The 24,185-nt window shown below is 44.1% G+C and overlaps 1 protein-coding gene across 6 annotated transcripts in view; it reads right to left on the bottom strand.

The window, feature by feature from the left end:
• Positions 1 to 24,185, bottom strand: part of RHBDD1 (rhomboid domain containing 1) — a 116,389-nt gene that overhangs the window by 71,607 nt on the left and 20,597 nt on the right. For all 6 annotated transcript variants that reach the window (XM_037139234.2, XM_037139233.2, XM_053665855.1 and 3 more), the window contains exons 2-3: positions 19,818 to 20,313; positions 18,457 to 18,589 (exon numbers count right to left, since the gene is read on the bottom strand). In XM_037139234.2, the coding sequence (XP_036995129.2) occupies positions 18,457 to 18,589; positions 19,818 to 20,250 (566 nt within the window). In that variant the 5' untranslated portion in view covers positions 20,251 to 20,313. The remainder of the gene's footprint in view (positions 1 to 18,456; positions 18,590 to 19,817; positions 20,314 to 24,185) is intronic.

A 24,185-nucleotide genomic window follows, 5' to 3' on the forward strand; every position in this document is an offset into this window, starting at 1 on the left:
CAATGGCAGCCAGAGCAGATGCACAAGACCTGCATTTGGCCAAAAGATACATCTTGTATCTACTCTTTAGACTCTAGTGATGATGACAACCCAATGACCCAGAGGCAACAAGTATCCATCCAGGTCTCAGAGATGCTCCAGGCCAGTGCTTTAGTATTCTCAACAAATCCAAAGCTACCTGATATCCTCCAAGTCCTACCCTGATCTGCATCCTCAACGCAATTTTTTAGAACATATTTGCCTTCTTCAAATCTACAGCAAGATTTGTTTCACCCTGACTGGTGTGGCTCAGCTGGTTGGGTTTCATCCCACAAAGTGAAAGATTGCAGGTTCTATTCCTGGTCAGGGCACATGTCTGGGTTGTGGGTTCAGCCCCAGGTGGGGGTGTGTATGAGAGGCAAGCGACTGATGTTCCTCTCCCTTCCCCTCTCCTTAAAAATAAATAAATAAAATCTTAAAAAAAGAGACTTGTTTCACCACATGGTTTTAATCTCTTCTACAATTTTCTAAGAATTTTAGTGGTTCTTGCCTTATTCAATCCTTGTTTTACTGTAGATGCTTCCGTGAAACTTAAGAAAACTCAGTTGAAACTAACATGTAAAAATCTATAAAATTCAGATCAAAAGTGAACCTCAAGCCATCATGAAAAATAAAGACCTCCGAGGAGGATCTTGGAAGACTATGAAGCACATACAGACCACCTCTCTCGTTAGCGGGGCAGCCCTCCTCCACCCAGGCGGGAAACGCCAGGTCTGCGGAGCCTTGTGGAGGGAACACGGAGTCAGCCCCGCGGTGTCTGAAATAACAGCACGAACAGCGTGTGCCTGTGTAATCAGCATGTTTCAGCCGCGTGAGAGCAATCATTCGCAGTGCACTCTGAGGGACAATGGAGTGGAATGTATGAATTTTAAATGAACTTTACCATTTCTTAGGGACCATCTTTAAAATTACTGCTATAGTGCAAAAAGCTTTCAACGTAATTTTCCAAGACAGGCGCCTTCACCCTTCCTGTGTCTGTCTAACTGCAACCCTCCAATTACCGTGACTGCGCCTTCAGTCACTTCCCAGGCCTGCAAATACACCTGAAGTCTCTCACCATGAAAGGGATTTAATGCCTGACTCGGAGACTCTCAGATTAGACACTCCATAACTGCAGAACACGACTAATACCACTGTTACTAGTGTTAAACACTGACTAAGGCAAACAAAACCCAGTAACAGTCATAACGATGATGGTGAAGAAGAAGAAAACTTTTTTCTACCTTCAGAAAAACCACTGTACACAATGCCATGCATTCCATTTAGCCTTTGCACGTAAACGGGTTTTCCTTTGTCATTCCTTAAGAAAGAAACGGGATAAAATCGGGAGAGAAATGTGTCACAGGTAATGAGTCAGTGAGAATTATGGCCACGACTTACACTAATCTATCAAACATGAGTCTTGAATTAGGCAGGAGACTCCTAATACCCCACGGTGCTGCTCACCAGCTCACTACTGGCTGCAGGGGCAAGTTCTGAGGGCGCTCACACATTCGAAGCGACCTGCCCTCCATGCCTGTCCTGCTCCTCATTTGGCAGCACACAGGAGGGAAGAAGAAGGAGGGGAGATGCCCTGCAAGTCAGCCATCAAGTTAGAGAAACCAGACAAGGCTTGATATTAGACACCAGTTTCGCCATAAGTACACATGTCGTGTCTGTGTTGAAATGACTCGAAGGCAATTCTCTAATGGGAAAATGCAGAAAATAAAATTAGTAACAGTGACTCTCCATCAACACCACACTGGTTATTAGTAAAAACGATGGTTCAAATGGTGTTCATTTTTAATTCATAGACTCTATTTGTATATTCAGTACAAAAGAGCATAGCAAGTTTATAAAGTCATTTTTCTGCCACCTGCTTAGTACTGAATTATTTAAAACTCATTTGAAAAACACACACACACCTGACAGTTTTTAAAATACTGTTTGACAACAGCATTTTCAACATCTATAAAAATATGTGCTAGAAAAGCAGATTCTGTACACGCTGTCTTTCATTAGCAAGTCCAGGAGTATTTTTACCCACCAGTGCATCACACCTCACAAAATCACTGTAGAGGAACAGGCAATGTGACCCTTTGTTCAGGGTTGAAATTACTTGGTATATATCACCCAGTGAACTCATACAACCCTCAAAGTAAAACTAACTGGTTCATCAAATTGTGCACAGTATCAGTTACTGGAGTTATCTCTCAAAAGTCACAGGATCACAAGTCCTCCACAAACTGACACTATAATTGAGTGCTCTCTACACAAGAATTGATCAAATGCTGCATACCTGATACTAACACGGAATGATACTGAAGGTAAGAAGAGAAAGAACTGATTGATAAATTCCACACTTCTGATGCAATAGTGATGCAGCAGTTGGAATACATCAAGGAAACTCGAAAGACTGTTTAAAAATTATATAAATATTGTTTGGATCCCAAAATTTATGTTTTCCTTTAAGGAGAAAATCTGGTTTTAATAAATTAATCCAAAGCTTTAACACATACACACACATGCATGTACACACACATCGTTATCTCTTAAAACAGAACAAGAAGATGTCACCCCTCAAGATATACATCCTTCTAGAAGCTGATAGAGCTTCCTCCGTATATGTTTACATTTTCTCTTTTTTATGTACTATTTCCAGTTTTCCTTCTAATTTTCATGGTTAAATTTGCCACAGGCTTGCCCACTTGATTAGTCTTTTCAAAAACAGGGCTCTTCAAAGATCAATTGTATCATTTTTTTCAGTTTTTAGTTTAAAATTTACTTATTAGTATCAATTCCACTTCCTCTAATCTTTTATTTGTTACTTTTCTAGCTTCTTAAGTTCAAGAGTTGAGCTTCTTAAACTCTTAAATAGTTCAAGGCTTAAACTATTTCTGTCTACACTTTCTCTCTGTATTATAAAAAGCATTTAAGAGTTTTTTCATAGTCCACAGTTTGGATGTGGAGTGTTCTCACTGTTGGTTTCGAAGGTCTTTTAAAAAAAAATTATTCTCAATCATGGAGGTATACACATTTCCAGTGGAGTATGACTACTGGGATTGTTTTTTCTTTTGCTCAGATCTAGGTCTTAAGCCTTTATTATTACCTGTGATCAGAGAATATGGCTTACGCAATCTCTGTATTCTTACAGGCAGTTGAAGGTGCTTGGTAGCCTCGTGCTGCCTGTTGGGGTCATGCAGGGGCGTGTTGCTTCTGTGTGCACAGGGGCCAGGCACCGCCAGGCACGCGGGGGACAGCCAGCATTCGGGCCTCGCTGTCCAGATGCCTCTTCAAGTCTTCTGAGGGGTCGGTTTCCCCTTTCCTCATTTGAAGCCCACGCTTTGCCTTCTTGTTCTCTACTCAGATTTTGGATCCGAGGTCTCTCCTTTCTGGTCCACTCTAGACTTCTGGACTTGGATGAATAACTCAGCTTGGGTGAATAACACTTTGCCTATTATTTTTAGTTGGGTGGCCACCCTGGCTTTATTCAAAAAAACATTTATGAATACATTTGTTGAGTCATTGTGACGTGCCAAGTACTGTTTTAGGCACTAAGGACAAGCAGCGAACAGGACACACAGGCAATATATCCCTGCCCTCCTCCCAGAACTTGGGAGAGACAAGTCAGTTAGGATTCATGAAAATATGCTCCTGAGTACTTATATTTTAATAACTCAATTTTCTACTGCAAACAATGCATGCTCACTATAGAGAATTTGGCAAAAACAAAGAGAAAAAAAGATCAATAATCCCATAACCTTACATTAACCACTACTTACATTTTTACACATTTCTCTCTGTTCCCTTTAGTGGCTTGTCTTTCTTGGGGGGGGGGGAGTCAAATCACATTACATTTAATGCTTTGTATTCTACTTTCTCCTCTTACAATGAAAATTGTCCAATTCTATTAAAATAATTTCTAAAAATAGCATATTACTGGTTGTATAATATTCTATTACATCATGACTTACCAACTCATTTACCTATTATCAGACAAGTATGTCGTCTCCAAGGTCCCAATACTTCATGACAATAAATACGCTTGCGTCAGTTTTTCTTCATTTCTGGTTATTTACAACTTGGATAGGTTTCTAGAAAGATAATTACTGAATTAAGGAGTATAAACTTTCTACAGCTCTTGATTCACTAGGCACTGGCGGACTTTTCTCCACGCACTGGCGTCCCTGGTGGGCTGCCCCCGCGGGCCTTCCAGGTTCTTCCCGAGGCCGGTCTTGCTCATTGCAAAGGTGTGGTGGTCTTTGTGCTATTTCTAACGCTTCTGACTTTTGCTTTGATTTACAATGTACTTGGATCAAAAAACAATTTTGCCTTCATTTAAGACCGTGTTCGTTGTTTTTATGCATTTTCTGCATTTCTTCCCAACTCAAGAACTGAAAAATTTCCCTCATACATTCTTAGACAGTTTTCAGAGTATATTTCAGTCTTCTAGACATAATGTACTGAAAATGTATTTGAGAGGATAGTGAGGCAAAGCTATATCTTTACCTCCTTCCAAATGAGTATAAAATGCAAGTGCCATTTACTAAATAACCCTATTTTCCCTACGGATATTTTTTATATTACCTTTACCATGTTGTGGCCTATTTATTTATTATTATGTTTGTGGCCCATTTCATCCATTTAAAAAAAGTAGGAACAAAAGGGTATTTTAGAATCAAAGAACTATGGTACTACAAGGGATAGAAGAGACATATACTGCTAGAAATGAAACTTACTTATTTGAACTGTGTGTTATAAATGACTACGAAATTAAAATGCTCTTCTCTTGTATTCAGAGGGGAACAATGTCCACTTAAAGAGAGATAAATTAGAATCAAATTATTTTCTGTCTCCTATAAGCTAATGAGAAGCCGACTTGAAATGGGAGGAGCGTGGCAGGCTGCGGCCTGTTCTCAGCTGGTTACTGCGGCGTAATTGATGTACTAATGATTTCGATTCACAGCGCACACTGCCTGCACTTTGCATAATTTGAACCAAACCTGAATGTGAATGGAAAACAGTCCTCTTGCCTATTTGACTCCCATGACTTTTAAATAAAAATCACTTAATACTGCAGAGGAGGAAGGATAAAATCAGCAAATATAAAGAACTTTCTATTTAAAAATATTCCTCTTTATACTGAAATGGGAAAGATTAAGTAAATACACCCGAATCTGCAGAGATGTGATTTATTATCTTATTAGTTGAGAGTGAATATTTAATTGTATAACATTTATCTGCAATAGTGTCTCCTGGAAAAAGAAATCCAAATTAGGCCAAAGTGCATATTCTAAACACTCCAAAGGGAAATAAATGTGCTTCATAGTGTTCATGATTTCTTAATGAAAAAATATTAATAAAAAAGTCAAGTCAAAATAATTGCTCCACTTGGTAATTAACTTTTGAGCTTAAAAACACCCTTTTTACGTGAAACATGTCACACAGGCTCCTTCCTCAGTTTGGTAAGGCACACTCGCTGATATCATCTTTTAACCCAGGACAAATGAGTTTCTTCAAATTTTTTTAAAGTGTATTTTTAAAATAACCTTCAGTCATCATTACCTGAGACACCACACGCAGTAAGCCCAGATCCTGCCCCTGTCTGTCACCAAGCCACCAGAACTGATCATTAACAAGCACAGTTAGTTAAGTACAGATTAGGTAGGTGCTACCATCCACACACCCACAATTACATCACAGCATGACGGCCAATTAGTTTCAACCTGGGTAGTGAACCTCACTCCTCGCAACTCCACGTTCAACTGAAAAAACAGCTGCTTCTTTCTTTCTGCCTCCTGCTTTTCCCTGCCATTCCGCACCAGCCCACTGGGCAAAGCAGGCCCTGAAGAAGGTCTGGCTAATTTGAAGACAGCAGGAGTTCCCCACGCTGTTGCGCTCGGGTTGGGACGGAAATGTCTCATGTCTAGCTCTGTCTATGACATACACGTTTTAAAATGAAACCACAGCAGGGCTGTCCAATTAGAAAAGACAGTATGTGTTTAGACACCGAGATTAAAACTCGCTTAGGAACCGTGCTACGTGGCTAACTGGACACCGCTTCTGGACCACGTGAGGACAAATGAGAGGAAGTTAACGTTCACTCACACAGACATTTGGGAACATTTTATGAGCCATTGTCAAAAATAAAACCAACTGTCAGCATGAAGAAAGCTGCTATAAACTGAATTGTGTCCCTCTTCAAATTCCTCTGCTGAAGCCCTAATTCCCAACATGATGTATTTGGAGATGGAGCCTTTCTGAGACAATTAGGTTTATGTGAGGACACAAGGGTGAGGCCTGCTGATGGCATTCGTGCCTTTATAAAAAGAGACACTAGAGACCACGGCCACTCTCTCGTACTCTCCCTCCCTGCTCTGTGAAGACACAGGGAGAACTCCACACACCTCACCAGAGCCTGACCACGCTGTCGCCTTGACCTTGGACTTCCAGCCTCTAGAACTGGGAGAAAAGAAATCTCTGTTATTTAAACCACACAGTGTACAGTATTTTTGTTATGTCAGCCCAAGCTGAAACGGGAGTCTAAGGAGATATGAAGACTAAATGTTATGTGGCATCCCAGGTGAGAAAAAAGACACAAGGTCAAAACCAGGGAAACCTGGAAAATGTATGGATTTCAGCTAATAGCAATGTCAATACTGGCCCACTAATTACAACAAACGTACAGCACTAATGTTGAGATGAAAACTGAGTAAGACTCACTGCAGGTTATCTGGGAACTTTCTGCATATTTTCCCAACTTTTCTGCATATCTGAAACCATCCTAAAATACGAAATTTATTTAAAATACATACATAAATAAAACCTATGTCTTCAACCTCCCCTAAAATAATCCACCATACCATTTCTTTATTTATACTGTAAAAGACTTTCTGTTCTTAGCAGTTTAGAACAAATCATTATCTCTTAACAACAGCAAAAAATTCCCCATAAGCATTGTCCAAGTTATTATTTACAGAACCTGAGATCGTACTTTGTACTTAAGGTCTCTTAATATCGACATAATTTAATAAGAAGAACCTCTTGGAGTTTAATATCACCATCATTATCACCAAACAATCACAGCATCTTAAAAATAAGAGGGCACACACAGAGAAGCATAACTTACTAAAATATTGTCCTGTTCCACTAACAAAAGACTTGTAAATGACAGCAATAAAATAATTTTGCTGCACATAAGATCTCTTTAAAATGTAAGGGAATATTTAAAATGGCCAGAAAGTGAGGAATTGGGTGCTTTCATATGCTGTTGGCAGGTAACACTTCCAAGGTCTGTCTGGGAAAACTCCAGCCATTGTGAATATAATGAGAATGGTTTGCACAACACCAACGTAACCTGGCAGCCAAGAAGAGTGGACTGGAATGAGCAGGTGTGAATGACAACTTCACTGTATGGGGGGGCACGGCGGCAGATGGTGTTGAATGAGCATGTGTACTGTGTGGCTGTTGCATTCAGAATGACTGAGCGCGCAGAACAATGAATGTGCATCAAATTTTACATTAGGCTTTAACATTCCTCTGCAGAAACTATTTGTACCATTCAGAGGCCACAGCTACGGGCAACTGGTGATTGACAGTTTAATTGCCACAACGTACCCACTCATGCATCCCATCTTGTGCAGAGTTTTTTGGAAAAATATCAAATCACCCAGGTGACTCAGCCCCTTTAGAGCCCAGATTTGGCACCCTATGACTTCTGGTTTTTCCCAAAAGTAAAATCACCTTTGAAAGGGAAGAATTTCAGATTGATGATGAGATTCAGAAAAACACAACAGGGTAGCTGATGGTGATTGGGAGAACTGTGTGAGGTCCGGAGGTGCCTACTTTGAAGGGGACCGAGGTGTCATGGTCCTATGTACAGTGTTTCTTGTACCTTGTATCTTCTTCAATAAATGTCCCCATTTCTCATAGTACACAGCTGGGTACTTTCTAAACAGACCTCTTGCATGAAGACATGGGAAGAGCTGAGACATGTAACCTATGATTCTATGTCTGGGAATCTACGCCAAGGGCATATCTTCAGGCCTGGGGGCTGAGACACTGCTCTGATAGACACGTTCACTTGTGATTTCAATGGTTAGGTAATACGATCAGTGAAAGAGAATAAATGAAAGGAAGCGCATCAGGTGCCATCATGCAGCCACTATACTCGAGGCTTTTGAAGAGCTGTGCTTGTAACAAGTCAAATGAAAGTGTAGAAGACATAGCTGTGTACTGGGGGGAGTGTGGTAACAAGGTGCCAACAGTAGTTTTCTCTGTGTAGGAGAAAGTGGGAAATCTGTTTTCTTCGTCATACATTTACATGCTTTCAATTCTTCTGCAGTGAATACACTGGCCTTTTGGTTAGGAGCAGAGAGATTTGACTGCATTTGTTAGCTACTACTTTTTTTCAGTTTAATTATGTATGTAATATAACCACTCTTTTAAAAATTGTTATACTAACTAAAATCTCTTCTAAGAGAGTAACCGAAGGAAACTCAGTATTCATCTAAAATTGTGTTTTCTGTTCTCCACGCACCTCCTTTCAGTTGCGGTGCGTCCTGCCGCCATCACGGATGGGCCTGGCCGTCTCTCCTTCTGCAGCCTTGGACCCAGAGCCAGAGAGATGACATACACGTTCGCTTCTCAGAAAATCGAACTCCGGGAAATCCTTGCTTTGGGCAAGTATTGCTCTCACCCTGAGTCCTGCTGAACTGTGAGTCCTCCAGGGAGACAGACATTTTAACCAACTCTTTCATGAGACTCAGGTAACTGTCCCGTATGGGAGCCTGAATGTACAAATGGGCATCCAAGGTAGGCCGAAGAGGCGCTCCCTCTACTTCACAAAATCTGCTCAGGACAGTCTTGGAAAGCTGCTTCGATCTGAGCTCTTTAACAAGCTCCAAAAATGTGTTCCCATGAAATAAAACAGAGGGCGAGGATCAAATCCATATACATTTTTCATCAAAGCTTAAGAGAAAAATGCAACAGCCCCAGTAGATATGAAGAAAAAAGAGGTGATTGTGAGATATAAACAGAAAAGCAATGCTTCAGAAAATGCTCATCCTGGGTGATAAATTTTTGCATGCACGCACATCCACATGTGCACACATGCAGATACACACATGTGCAGACACACGCACATTACCTACACATATGTGCAAACACACATGTGCGCATACATGCATAAACAGACACATGTATATGTATATACATATGCTCTCCAAACAACTTGGCAACATCACATTACACCTACTAAGAAAGTATTTTTTAAAAAATGGCGGTACTCGGTGCAGGCCAATTGGTGTTAAACTGACAAAAATGATGTAAGAAACTGGTGTAACTTCTTGAGAAACAGCTTAACCCACCCTTGAAAGCCACAAATCCTCGATGGCAGCCCTGTCTCGGCTCAGCAAGCTGCCGCGGCGCCCCAGCCCTGGGAAGACCACGGTTCCTCCTCGGCTCCCATCCATCCGGCCACTGCTGCTGAAGGAGCTTCCCCCTCAGGACCAGTCATCTGAGTATCACGGGATTTATATATTTGTCACCTGCTTGTTTATACATCCCCCCCCAGTACCTGGTTTAACCCTACATCCGTTTGGGTTTTTTTCCTACTTCTACCCTTAGAAAAGAATGGTGTGCTTCCCTTTGGGAAAAGGCACTAACTCTCACACCACATTTGCTTTGCTTCAGACAACCCCTTCTTCTTGAATTTTCAAAGGGTTTTATTAATAATGTTGTTTATAACAGATTACCACTTCAGATTGCAGTAAAGTCTAATATATAAATTTTTATAAGAAATTGGCTTGCATGAATACGGAGGCGGAGGAGTCCCACAATCTGCCATTTGCCGGCTGGAGATGCAGAAGAGCCAGTGGAACAAATTCCAGTCTGACCCTAAAAAAGGCCTGAGAACCAGGAATGCCAATGGGCGAGAGAGGACCCATGTCTCACCCCAAATAGGCAAAGAGAGAGAGTTCAGGCACCTTTGCCTTTGTGTTCCTTTCGGTCCCTCAGTAGATCAGTAGATCGATGACGTCCACAGGCTGTGGGGAGGGTGGCCTGTTTCACTCAGTCCACCAATTCCAGTGTGAATTTCTTCTGGACACTCCCTCCCAGACACACCCAGAAACAATGTTTAGTCAGCTATCTGGGCATCTTGTGGCACAGTCAAGTTGACATATAAACTCAACCATCACACTGGTGTTCTTTAACTTAACATTCGTTCGACCACGAATATTTACTCTGTGCCTGTTATGGCAGATAATAAAAATACTAAGATGAAAAAGAAACATTCCTTAGTATCAAGGAGGCCCAGCCTAGAGAGGAAGTCAAAAAAGAATTAATTATGGTAGAGAAATCTACAATGTCATGGGAACAAAGAAAAAGAAGTAATTAACTCTACCTGGGGGAACCGGGGAAAGTAGCATGGAATAGATGTGATTTGATTTTGGTCTTGAATGATAACCAGGAATTCACAAGAAGAAAAGAATAGAGGCTATGCCAGGGAGAGAAAAGGGAGACAAACCCCCAAAGGCCCAGACATGCAAGGCTGGTGTTTCAGTATTTCACCATCTACTCAACTTTGATGGTGCGCAGGTTGAGTAAGACCTGCTCCGTCCTCCATCCCCCGCCCCACGACCAAAAAAAAAAAAAAAAGAAAAAAATATGTCCAGGGTCTAATGTCTGGAACTGGTGGTGTTACCGTATGTGGCAAGGACTCGCCAGTGTGTTAAGGATCTTGAGATGAGGAAATGATGCTGGAGCACCAGGCTGAGTCCTGAATGCAGTTACAAGTGCCTTTATAGGACAGAGGCGGATAAAGACTCGACACAGACAGAGAGAAGGCAATGTGGCCTCGAGGCAGTGGTGCAGTGATGTGGCCACAGCCAAGAAATGGCGGCAGCCACCAGCAGCTGGAACTGGCAGGGGACAGGTCTCCGCCCCGGAGCTTCCAGAGGGAACACGCCCCTGCCAACACCCTGGCTTCAGCCTGGTGACACTGATTACAGATGTGTGGCTGCCAGAACCACGCGAGAACAAATTTTAGTTGTTCTCAGCCACCGAGGGTGCGGTCCTCTGCCACAGCAGCCGGACAAACGGATACAGACGCAGTCTACTGTCTGCCTGCGGCACTATTTCCGACATCCCTGGAGGACCTGGAACAGTCTCACCACCTTCCCCTGTAGCCGCCTCCTACAGTCATCCTGCGTAATTTCACCGTCCACGTAGACAATCCACCTGACACTTCACCCCGCAAACCCTTGACCCCAACGCCAATGACCTCCTCTTCCACCACGCTCGGGACCATGTCATCGGCAAAACAGGCTCCGACATCCTGTCTTCTGGCACCAGGTCCTATTCACACTGCTCTCGCAGCTTTCGAACTCGACAAAACCTCCACTCTCCCCCCTCCATTTGCACTTCAGTATCATTTCCTCCTCTCCCCCGTGCGCACCCCTGGGACAAGCTTTCACCAGCGCCCACACACGAATTTGCCGAGAAGCTGACGAAGCCTCAGGCCCCTCACTTGCAGGGACCCTTCACAGCTGTGGGATGGGGACAGACAGCATGTTCACACGGTCACATGCTTTTGTAAAATTTATGAATGTGAGATATCTTAACCACAATCAACTAAAACTGCTCTCTCTCTCCACACCGACTTCCTCTCTATCACACTTCCTCCCGTGTCAGGTGGCATCCGTGTGCCCACAGACATATTTAGGATGCAACTAAAGGGAAGCCAAATTGAAGACAGGTTAAGCTTGGGCCCACGGGGGCTTATTCATGTGGTTCAGTCATTTCGGCGCAGGGTTAAGTCGCTGTTAGTCACTGTTGTGTAGAAACGGCTCCCAGAAACTCTCTTGTGACCCTCCGTGTGTCCTTGACTAGAATCCTAATGGGAGGCCAGAGCAGCAGTCCCACAGTGCGCTCCAGTGCCCAATGGCAGCCGGCGCTGGCGTACGGTCATCGTGCTGGAGTCAGCATCCAGAGCCTGGAAAATTCCTCCAATCGCCAAGCATGTAAAACTACTAATACATAGTTAAAACAGAAACTCAGCAGAAGTTCTCTGTCAGGGATATACTTGAGAACACAGTACAGGAAGTTATAAACACACCATTCGCTTCACACTTCTCTCCTGAGAGTTGTGCAAGATAAACACTGCCGGACTTGTTGTTTGTAGCCATCAAACAAAAATATTTTCATATGCCCTGCCTGGTGTAGCTCAGTGGATTGAGCGTGGGCCTGCGAACCAAAGGATCATGGTTCAATTCCCAGTCAGGGCACATGCCTGGGTTGCAGGCCAGTTCCCAGCAGGGGACACACGAGAGGCAGCCATACATTAATATTTTTCTCTCTCTCTCCTTCCCCTCCCCTCTAAAGATAAATAAATAAAATCTTTAAAAAAATATCTTCACATCACATCAAAAGCTAGAAACAGAAGCAATGAATACATCCTTGGATTTTGGGTAACAATGAAGCAGGGTAAATCATAAGAATATCAGTAATATTTCTTGTTAATACAGCACAAAGCAGTGATATCCATGAAGAAAACACAGATCTTGTTCTATGCCACTAAAGGTTTCTGACAACACTCGAATCAGTTCAAAGAACAGGCAAGACACTTGAAAAGAAAGGTGCACGAGGAAACTCAAAAAGCCCTGTAATCATACAGCTTGTACGTAAAAATGCCTTGATAGAAGTTTCCCAAATCTGACAATTCTAAAAATGGACATGATAAGTTGTGAAAGCTTTTCTAAACTCTCAATAATAAAAAGATTGATTCTGATGGTATTCCCTCTATGGAAACACTATTGCCAAGTTAATGTCATATGAAGAAGAGATCAGAGTGTGCAAGCGAAAGCTGTGGGAGGGACTATTCTAGAAGCATGCCAAGGAGTTATTACAATATTGTTTTTATAGATTTTGCAATATTTATAATATTTGTTAGCTTTTAAAAATTTATAAATTGTTGTGCTTTCTATTTTATTTACATTTTTTACTTGCAAAATTTTTCTAATTTTGTATATCTTTCTTGAGGAAGACCCACGAAGTTGAATAAGCTTCAGTCCTACAAAACTAAGATCTTCCCTGGAGGGAACACTCAACGTCCTCAAATTTTTGCCTTTGGCTATGAATTTCCAACCCCAGACTCACCCCATGTATTTAAATACAGAAGGAAAGATAGTATCAGGAAATGGTCCTTCATGATTCACCATGAAATAACCAATTCAGACAGGGATCATGACTGATATTGTAACAGGGTGCAGCCAAGAGGGGGGCCCCAAAATGGGATTTGGAATGGGGTCCAGAGCTCAAGGTGTCCAGGAAATATTAAGATGTCCTCACCCTTCCCCTGCCACAGAATTGAGTTGGGGAAGGGACAAATGGAGCAGGGCCATTGAGAGCTGTTTTGTACAGCAAAGGCTTTGCAGCTCACCTGTGGCATGGTCATTTAACATATCTATAACCTTTAACTGGTTGCATATTTATGTTAAATAGCTGTGGCCCTGCTCTGAGCCAGGGGGATGGAAGGGACTTCCACCCAAGACATAACTGGGGACATGTGCCCCAAGTTACAGCCCCTGTGTGAGAACTTGGAAATGACTGGCTCCATGACATGGGGCTACACCTGCCCAGACTCACCAGGCAGCCCAGTAAACTTGGAATAATACAGGAATGCTGGCCAGTGTAGTCGATTGTAGGAGGAGTCCAAAATGGGGCTGCAAAGGAGGACTGGCTTGGGGATTTAAAACCCAGACACAGAGGCCATTGGAGTACCACAGGGCTTTGCCAGAGTGGGGACCCCTGCAGCCACGTGAGAAGGAGGGAACCATGCGGCTGTGGCAGTGGAGAGAGAAAGCCATGTGCTTCTGGACAGAGTGGGGACCCCTGTAGCTGGGAGTAGAGAGAATCACCATTCGGCTTTAGCAGAGAACCACCACTCAGCTTTGCCAGAGTGGCGACCCTCCCCTCTCCACAGCTCTGCTGGAGAGAAGAACCATCAGGTTTTGGCCAGAGCGCAGACCCCTGCAGCTTTGGTAGAAGAGGACCACGTGGCTTTGGGGTGCTCCCTTTGGCCACGTGGCCTGGGAAGCAGGAGAGACTTTGCCTGGAAGAAGGGTGAAAGAACTCTTTGCCAGTAGGCCATGAGAGAGTGCCACATGGCTTTGGAGTAATTAGAGATTCCTGCCTGAACGGCGACACAGCTGACGGTGCCAGCAGCCTGAAACACAGACATGTGCTTCTTTTCCTGAGATACGGTACCTGAATTAGGGCGGGGGGAGAAGGAAGCTCTGTGAGCGGCTGTGGTTATCCTAAAGGACTTTGATATTTTAATGGCAACACTGGATCACTACTTCAAGTCTGTATAGCTTTAAACAAACATTTCCTTTCCTTTTCATAAATCTCTGGCATTGAGAGATGTCTTTTCTCTGGTGGCAGACAGACAAGCCCAGTAGGTGGTCAGGACAGTATCAGTATGCTGTCCTTGGGAGGAGCCCCTGTTGTTCTGTAACAGTTTTTGGCATCCCTAGGTGGGCCAAACATTGCCCCCCCTTGGACCTCTGGTCTATAACAATATCACTAAACCATAAGGAGGAAGATGACTGAGAACGGTGTATCTGCAGAGCATCCAAATATCGCCACACACACACTCACCGTGCATTTACGAAGGGACAGATGAACCCTCATGATAGACGCCACCTTGATCAGGTGGTTAAACTCAGAATTCCTAATAGAGGGGCAATCCGGCGTCACGGCTTTTCTGATGTGATCACCCCCATGAAGCAATACTGCCAGCAACAACAACAACTTTAATCGGAACGTAATTAAGCCGTTACCCCTACCTTCTAGTTTACAGAAAAACAAGTTAAATAACCTTGCATTTTAAGAAACAAGCAAATTGAAGAACGTGGGCCATTCAACAAAACGAGAGACCTACTCTCTTCAAAAATTTTCCATGGCATCTATTTCCGATGTCACGGAAAAATGACTAGGGGGAAGGTTTGCCTTAGGGTAAAAGACAACAAAGAACTACATCAAATGTAATATGCGAATCTTGACTTGATCTGATCCTACCTCACACCCCCTACCTGGTCCAAAATGAAAAACAAGTTACAAAAAATATTTTGAAAACTGGGTAGATCTGAATATGAGCCAATTAATTACCAGACAACATGGGGATTTACTGTTAATTTTCTTCAGTATGACAATAGCAATTGAATATTGTCATGCAAAAGACATGCAAAAGAATATCTTTATTTTTAGGAGATGAATGCGGAAGTTTTTAGGAGTGAAGTTATGGTGTTTGTAACTTACTTTCAAATGATTCAGGCAGTTTATGTTTGAAAATTTTTTACAATCAAATAATCAAAACAAGTGAGAAATATATTAAGTCTGTTTTTCTGTCACTAGTCAATCTGATGAAGGAGTTTTTAGGAGGGTCTGAGTAGCTCCTCTCCTGAAACTTGAGTGGGGTAGCAGGACCCAAAGCCAGGAGGCCGCCGTCCCCACTGCTGTTCCCAGAACTGCCAGGCGGCACCGGGGGTCCCCTGTGTCCAGAGGCAGGCCCGGCCGCTTCATTTGTGCAGAAGGGTACATCCTGGGAACGTTTAGACTGCTGTCATTCAGGATGGAGAAGTGAAGCAGAAACAAGGGATGGGCTGGGGGTGGGAACTCAAACAAAATTAAGTAACAGCTGGTTTATTTTATGAATCTGAGGAAGACAAAGCAATTGGGCATGATTCCTTTCAGGGACATCGTGCACCTTCAGTGACTGATCTCACAGTAAAAATGATGAGTTAAGTACCACCGTGTTTATAAGGCACCTTCATATGCATTACCCCACTGACTTCTTAAAACGGACTGGACACAGACAAGGTAATTCACATTCCCGCCTTACAGATGAGGAACACCAGGTACTGAGAGGCTGGATGATTTGCTGGAGGTCCCAGGGCTAGTTCGGGAGCCCAGGGCCTTCCACAGCGGACCACACCCCCAGAGTGTGGTCACTCAACAGCTCTCTTACTCTGAACAGTGGTCATGTCTCTGAGCTTCTGTTTTCAGACCAGACAGCCGTAGGCTCATAGAGAAATTGCAGAGGTTTGTAATTCGGCCAGTGTTTGGGGCTGGAAAGTAACACTCAGCATCAGATGCCCCCGGCTTCCATCCACAGAAGGCCGCAGAGATAAGGTGGGACGGGCCCAAGCTCAGCTAGGGAGGAGGCAGCACGCACTCCTCCCGTGCCAGCTCCCCAGCTCTGGGGCAGGGGCAGGCCTTCACCCACCACCACCTCCTGGGGTCCCAGGACATGCAGGAAATGAAGGGACTGTGTGAGGCTGAGCAGTGGCTGCAACAAAAGCACACACCAGTCCTGCCAAAAGCCAAAGCACCAGCAAAGCAGGAGTGTGAGCACTTGGCCATGTCCAGTGCACGCCCGCACAGTGCCTCCAGTCTGGCTGATTGGAGAGGCCTCTCTCCAGAGCACTCCTAACTCGGGGAGATGACTAATTCCATGGCTTTCGTAAAATACAGGGGTCCACCAAATGTTTGCTGGGCAGATTTTTTTTCCGTCTCCCAAACGGTAGCTCATTAAGTCGGACAATAAAGCAGGCTTTGCTATGAAGATTTACAGTGTTTCCCCAGTGGAAATTCTAATGGACAGCCACCAGGAGAACAACGATGTACAGCAGAGAGCTCCCATTTCTCCCATTCTCCCAAGATCCATCTCAAAGAAGCGCTGGCTTCTCAGGTTTCCCGGACCAGCGTTTAGCTCGGTCTTTATTCGGACACATGCAGAAGTAGATGCTTGGATAGAAGTTTATCATTCAAAGTTGTCAAATCTTAAAAACCAAAAGGTTTATTCTTTCAGACTTCAAAGATAAGAAATTTCATTTAACTCCCAGGTCCCTCCTCGCAGAATAAGCATATTACATGAAAATACAGCCACGCCTTGTGCATGTAAAAAGGGGACCCTAAAGAAATAAAATGCATGAGGACAGTCTTCAGAAACAGCTGAGTGAGAATATTAAAGGCGCCGTTACTCAGAGGATTCATTACCGGATAAAAGTTCAAGCACCAGAGAGCGATTTTCACATGAATGTTGGTGCTGCTGTCACAGGCAAGTCTCCCATCGACACAGAGAAGCAAGTCAGGGGGCTGTGAGTGACAAGGTATAGAGAGGGGTGTTCAGATAAGGGGCAGACATTACAGCGCCCTTTCTCAAAGAAAACTTTGAAGATTTTGTGAGGCTTTCTTCGAGGACCTGTCACAAAATAACAATGCAGTTGCAAATGAGTGGCCCTCGGTGGCCCCTCGCAGCCTTTTTATAGACCAGCTGGCAAGGGCTGCCCGGGATGGGAAATTAGCATAAGAGAAGGGCTCAAAGTTACTGGGCCGACTTACAGCCCAAAGGAGAACGCTCTCAGATGAAGAAGGACTCCCGACACAGCCACACAAATAAGGGCACAATGTTTAAAAACTCCTCGCTGAAAAGAACAGCAGAGAAAAAGTCTCCTTTACTTCTTTCTGAATCTCTCCACCCTCCAAACAGCACCCAGGCCCCTGCAGTAAACACAAACAAGTCAACCACGCCTTTCCACTTGCCTTACACAGATTAAGACAAGTGAAACTGGCAGAAGAAGGGGGAAAAGAACACAATTCACTACACTCTTTCTAAACAGAAAGCAGGGACCAAGGTGGAAAAGCTGCCCCAGGAGCACTTGCCCAGGCAGGAGCACTAGACCAGCAGTCAGGAGGCCTGACTGGTGCCTACCAAGAGCTGTATGATGGGTCCCTTAACTTCCTGAATTTCCTTGGCCTCCTCTGTAAAGCAGTCATAGACATCAGTGGTTCTCAAACTGGGTTCCTTAGAGCTCTAGGGTTCTGTGGGTGCCTTTGGGGTAGCCCCAGCAACACAGGGTAAGGCACAGGGGCCCCATGCTTCCTCTCAACCCTAAAGAGTTACCAGTTGATCCATTTCGCACACGAAGCTTGTTAGAAAAAAGCCTTCTGTTTAAACAGTTTATTGCCAAGACAATTCACAACTAAAATGATTTAAGAGCATTGGGCCAATATACCTTGTGATTTTTTTAATCTTTATAATTACATCGTTTCTATGTGCCTCTTCGGATTACTGTTGTAGGGATTAATCAATAGGCTGGTTAATATGGATCCTCAAATCTGTACATCATGTTCTCTTACTCCAATTTAAAAGGTGAGGGAACTGAAACCTAGATAATTCAAATATACCCAAAATCCCACAGCTCCGTAGGTGGTAGGGTTCAAACTCAGGAACATCTGATTTTAGCCTTATAGTTAAAGAATAAACTTCACTGTAAGGAACGAGCGATGAGTTATCTCATTGTTATTCTCCTTCCTTCTCCATAGAACACCAGATTCTTTATTTGTAATCCCTAAGAGTAAATCAACACTTACCCCGGAGAGATTAAATGAATCGCTACAAGTTCTGCCCAACAAGCAAATCTGTTGGGAACAGGAAAGCCCAAGACGTTGACAAAGCCTCCCGGGCAGTAATGGTTGCTAAGGACTTTCAGAGCGAACAAAACTCCTAAAAGAGAAGAAAGAGCATATGAATATCAACAATCCAAATGTGGAGATAATCGACATTTACAAAGAGAATTAAGTAGTTGAAAGTGAAATGGTTATTTGACTATATCCAACTTTTCACTTCGAAACACATTCTATTCCTTCCAAGCCAACCCAGCATTTGGTAGAAAGAAGTGTTCTCGGCCATCATTCTTTCCATGTTTCTTTACCCAGGAGTCCGTCCTGACTTTCAGCATGCTACTGAACACGTATAGAACCATAAAATGGAGATAAACCACCAGCAACGGTACCAAATGCCACAGCATCCTACACTGAAAAATTGTTGATTTTATGCCATGTGAATTTTAAGTCAACAGAAAAAAAGGATGTAAGTTACACGTATTTTGCAACCTCTATGGGAAGACATGTTGAAGGCGGGACGTGTTTTCTTACTTCTCCCACAATTAGATGCATGTGGGTGCATCTCAGGGAAGCGGGAGGAGAGTGGGCGAAGTCAAAAGAAGGGTTCGATTTCCTTTGATTTCAGGACTATCTCCCTCCTCCCCTTCACATTCCAATTTTCCGAACACCTAATTGAAGCCCCGATGGCAATTTCAATCCTATGACATACACGTAAAAAAAAGAACTGGTAAGGTCAAAGGGAGAGGCGATGCAGTACCTGGTTAAAGTCCTGTGCACTGGGCTCAAATCCCAGCACACCGCTTACTGGGTGTGTAACCTTGGGCAAGTTTCCTACCGTCTGAGCCTCAGCTTTCTTATCTACAAAACCAAGACAGTGCCAGCTCCCACGAACCCGGCATATGAACTGAGCAGCATGAGTTATATGGAGTTACATGGACTGATCTCGGATCCTGAAACAGAGTGGGCAGGCCATGATAGGACATGATACATTTACTTTAATGAAGTTAATAAGGGGCACACTCATTTTTTCCCAAACTCCCCATCACAAACACACCTGTGGGTCTCTCCCAGGTCCTGGGATGATGGCACCAACGCATATTCCTACACTGCATCTCCTACAAAACTACCTGTGAGCAGACTGCAGCGCAAACTGCCCAAGAGCAAATGACGCACAGCAGCATCCACGTCCCTCCTGTGCTCCAATCAGCTTCCTCTCCAGAATACGTCCCCCAGCAGCCCTGACCCACTCAGAATTCCCTTCCTTCAGCGACCAGGGACCCACACCTCCCGGTCTTTATCACGCCTCCTTAGAAATGTGTCTGCCTCACCTGAGAAACCTACGGCACAGTTCATTTTGAAGCCAGGTTCACCCATGAACTCCGCAAGTGCGGACTCCAAGAACAGGTACACCACCCCGGTGAGGAGGGAGAATGTGGTGATGACGTAGGCAAACCACCTGCTTCCCAGTCTCCTCTCCAGCTGTATTCCTTTCCACAGCATAGACACCATATTGAAGTACAGGTGCCAGTCATCTGCGTGGTGAATGGGGGACAGCAGCAAGCGCTGCCAGTCCTTCTCCTGGTAACACGTCTCCACGCTAAGGCAGGAGCTAAGTAGTGGCTTCAGAGGACTCAAGAAGAGCCAGATGTTGACGGCCAAAGTTGCTAGAGTGACGGGTGGAATATTGTTGACCCCAACTTGGAAGATTTGAGAAAGGAGCAGAAGAAGCCCAGCATTAAGTCCTCTTGATCTCCGCTGCATGGTTGGGTATCAACCCAGTGATGGGAATGCGTGCAGTCCAGGGAGGTAAACAGACAGCTGAACCTAAAACGTAAAATAAAATGCACGTGAAAAGTCCATCAATTAAGAATGAATGCAATGCTAGACACATAACTCAACTGAGAGATGAGCTCACGTTGTGTAGAGCACACCTCTCGTCCATCAGCAACGTCGATGTTCAGTGTCTTCCAGAGTAACGTCCTTCCTTCGTCCTACTTCCTAAAACCGAGATTTTTCTACCCCAAGTCCCAGTGGGTCTGCTAATGGACGGGCATGCTTTCTCTGGCAAACATGCCCTGAAAACATGCCTTGTCTTCCTTTCCAGCAAACTTGTAATTTAGCAAGGCGGTGCATCAATATTTCATCGTGATCTCTACTCAGAATGCTGGTCAGGATTCTTTGTCCCCTTCATTTTTTCAAAGACATATTCAATTTTGATATTTTAGACAGAGTCTGCTCCACAGTATCTAAACATCAACAAGCAAGTTCAAAAAAGCAAGCATATCTCCTATTCCACGCTGGCAGGTTTCGACTCCTGGGATGCTTCATTTTCACAAATACTTCGGCTTTTAAAAGCTACCTACTTTGTGCAAAATCTTGGATTGAAACACAGTCCAGGCAGCTTGTTTTTAAGCAGCTCGAATTCTACTAAGAAGCAAATGAACAAGGGCCACACGACATTCTAAACACAGCAATGGAGGGAACCCAGGCCCAAGGCACACGACCGAGCCTGCAGAGCGATGTGCCCCTGGTCTTCAGGGGAGAATTGGAATCAACAGCGAAGAAGAGCTCCGGGGTTGGGCAGTCTGCTTCTCCTCTGCAGATTCTGGCTGGCCTCGTGATCTGCGCCAGCTGACAGAAGGCAAAGGGAAGGACTCTCGTGAGTTCTGAATCTAGGCCTCAGGATGACCTGCAGGCTTCTCCTCTCTCTCGAAATCCCCCCAAGCAAGCCTGTAGACAGGTCCATGGTGGCCAGTCACCGAGAAGGCCGTGCCACCAGCCACCAATGCCCAGAAGCAAAGCTGTCCGGGTGTCTGGAAGCTGACCACAGATGCATCGGTGAGTCCAGCCGCACCCAGACTAATTTGTTCACTCACAGAACAAATAAACAACGCTTTCCTGCACCACGTTTTGGAGTGGTTTGTTATACAGCAATTCTGACCAATGTAGCAGGTACCTGCTTTGGTGAGGGACTGGCTTATACTCATGGGAAGAAGCTAGTAAAGAAAGAGACACAGACTAAAGATGCTTCAGATAAAAAGAATCAAGTCCTTGAAGGGAAGAGACTTGTTCGCTGTGGCATTTATGTTATCACGTAAATGTCAGGTGCAAATACGGGTCAGTAGGCAGGCCGATCAGGAGACAGATGCTGAAAGAGTGCCCACCTAGGGGTTCTGTTTTCTCTGTGGAGCCTTCGTGGCTTCCATCCAAAAAGGAAATACGCTCTGATACCCTGAAGATTCTTATTCAGAGGGTGCACTGGAACATACATGGGCTTTGGAGCAAAAAAGGGCAAAATTCTCCTACTTACTAACACTCTTAACTTCAATTTCTTAAACACTTAAAACTCTCGTAACTTCAATTTTTTCACTTTAAACTAGGAATAGTATCTCCTTGTCCAGGTGAGTGTAATGTGTCTGGAACAAAGAAACTGCTGAATAAGTGACAGGAACTTTTTTCATCACGACAAGGTAACCTCGCTCATGTGAAAAATCCTTTGCAAACGGTAGTAGCATGCTAATGAGGCTCCAATGCATTCCCTTTGCCCCCATACAGATTCTTACCAACATCACCTCCAAAAGAAATGCCCAAGAAAAGAGTTATATATGTATGTGTCTGTGTCTCCCCATTATTGGCACAACCCAAGTTTCTTTATTGCCACGGGCTTATTATTATAGCTCTATAGCATTCTCATGAACTGGAGAATTTAATAAAATTTCAAGTGAAAAGTTTCCAAATGATTTTGGAGAAATGGTCTGTTTTTCACACTGGCCTTCAAGATGATTTTCTTCTCTAACTACGGTATCTTTCTCACAATTCTCCTAAATAATTGCACACATTAAACATCATTACCTATAATAGGAGCAATGAGAAAACATGGCCTTGATCATTATGTTACAAATAAACCCTTTGGTATCAGTACGGTGTCCTATGGGGGCCAGGCTACAAACAGCAGAAAAATCAACAGTAATTATGTCTCTGTGTCAGAAAAAGCTCTCCGTTGACTGGAATCATTAGTGATTGAACGCATAAACAGAAGAGCAGTAGAACTTCCCTGGTCGTTGTTCACTCTGTGCACCCGGGCTCACATCACATTTGCTTTACTTCTGCCCAAACCCACGGGTCCCCTTCTGTTTGCCCCCCGCCACCACCACTCTGCTCACCTCCCGCCATCACCAGCTCCTGCTTCCCCGGCCTCACCCCGCCTTCCAAACGCCCTTCTCGTCTACCCTAACTCTCCTTAGCACACCGTCGTCCCTCATGGAATTCCACTCTCATGGTTTCGATAATTCTTTTTATCAGATGACTCCCATTTTTATACTTTTCAGCCCTGATTCCTCTGTAGGTTTCAGGGACATCATTTTACAGGACATACATAGCCTGCCTGATCTCTGGTTTCTGGAAACAGAACTGTCACTGTTAGCCCACAATGACCACTCGGCATTCCCGCCATCACGCATTTGTTTCACGAGTATCAGGTGCCAGTCACCTGAGGTAGAGCAAAGAGCAAAACACAACCCCAGCTCCTGAATGGCCCATTTCTATTTGTTGAAGGAAGTAAACATACAGGCCACAGAAAGTCAAAAGATGAATCAAATCATGTGGTTCATATTCTCCAACAAACGTACACTTAATGTGAAGGGAGATATAACCACAGTCCATGTGAGAAGTGCATAGTATGTTAGGCTCCACTTTCATAAAGGCCAGGAGAATATCCGTGCAGGTAGAACGTGAACTTGAGTTTTAAGTAGCAAAGGTTAACTGGCACTACTTCATACCAGCTCTATGTATGGCTCAGCTTCCTTCCTAGTAGGTTAAGTCAGCCGCTCAAAGGGAGGAATGCAGCCTGTAACTAGGTAACAGAAAATCCTTCTGGTACATGTGAAGATCAAACCTGTAACTTGACCTTGTGGGCTCAGACCACCAAAGACAAGACAATAGATGACAATAAGCAAGTGCTGACTATAAAATAAATATTGCTTTGTCCTTTCCATCAAATAAATAGAAATCTTTAGAGTGCTGAGTTATAAGAGGGACCACAGAGGCATGATCAATTACAGCAATGTATGTATGAGCTGGAAACTGATGCAATGTGTTTGGTTTTAGAAGTCATTGTATTTGTTCTAATCTGTACTTGGACCATAAACCAGTTACTGTAGCTCCAGGAAGAGCAGGTTAATTCCCAAACACCCCACTCCATAAACACACCCTCCCCCACACTCGACGTGCCCCACACAACACTGGACCATCCTTTCCAAGCTTGCTCTTCCTCCCACGTTGCCCACGCATCTCAGAACATGGAATCTCCAGGAACCCAGCTGTTCAAGTCAGAAATATAAAAAACATTCTTTGCACATCCTTGGCCCTCACCACCTTCCTATCCCCACAACCCATCCATAAGACTTGGTTAATTCTTCCAGTTGGCTACTGGTCCACTTCTTTCTCATCCTAGGGTCAGTGCTCTAGGCTAAGCCACTGGCATAACTTGCTTGAACTACAACAAACTCCCTAAGTGGATTCCCTGCTTCTCCTCTTAGACCCAGCGCCCATGTTCACCACCCTTCAGAGTAGCATTTACAAAACTACAGATGGAGGCCCCTGCAGTGAGCCTTCAGCGGCTTATCATTACAGGTGGAATGAAGACCAAACTCTTCACCACAATGCCTGTGGTCGCTACCGTCCTGACCACCTCTCTG

The sequence above is a fragment of the Artibeus jamaicensis genome, unplaced genomic scaffold, assembly GCF_021234435.1.
Source record: "Artibeus jamaicensis isolate MK-2021 breed Jamaican fruit bat unplaced genomic scaffold, CSHL_Jam_final contig_1015, whole genome shotgun sequence".
Classification (NCBI taxonomy): Eukaryota; Metazoa; Chordata; class Mammalia; order Chiroptera; family Phyllostomidae; genus Artibeus; species Artibeus jamaicensis.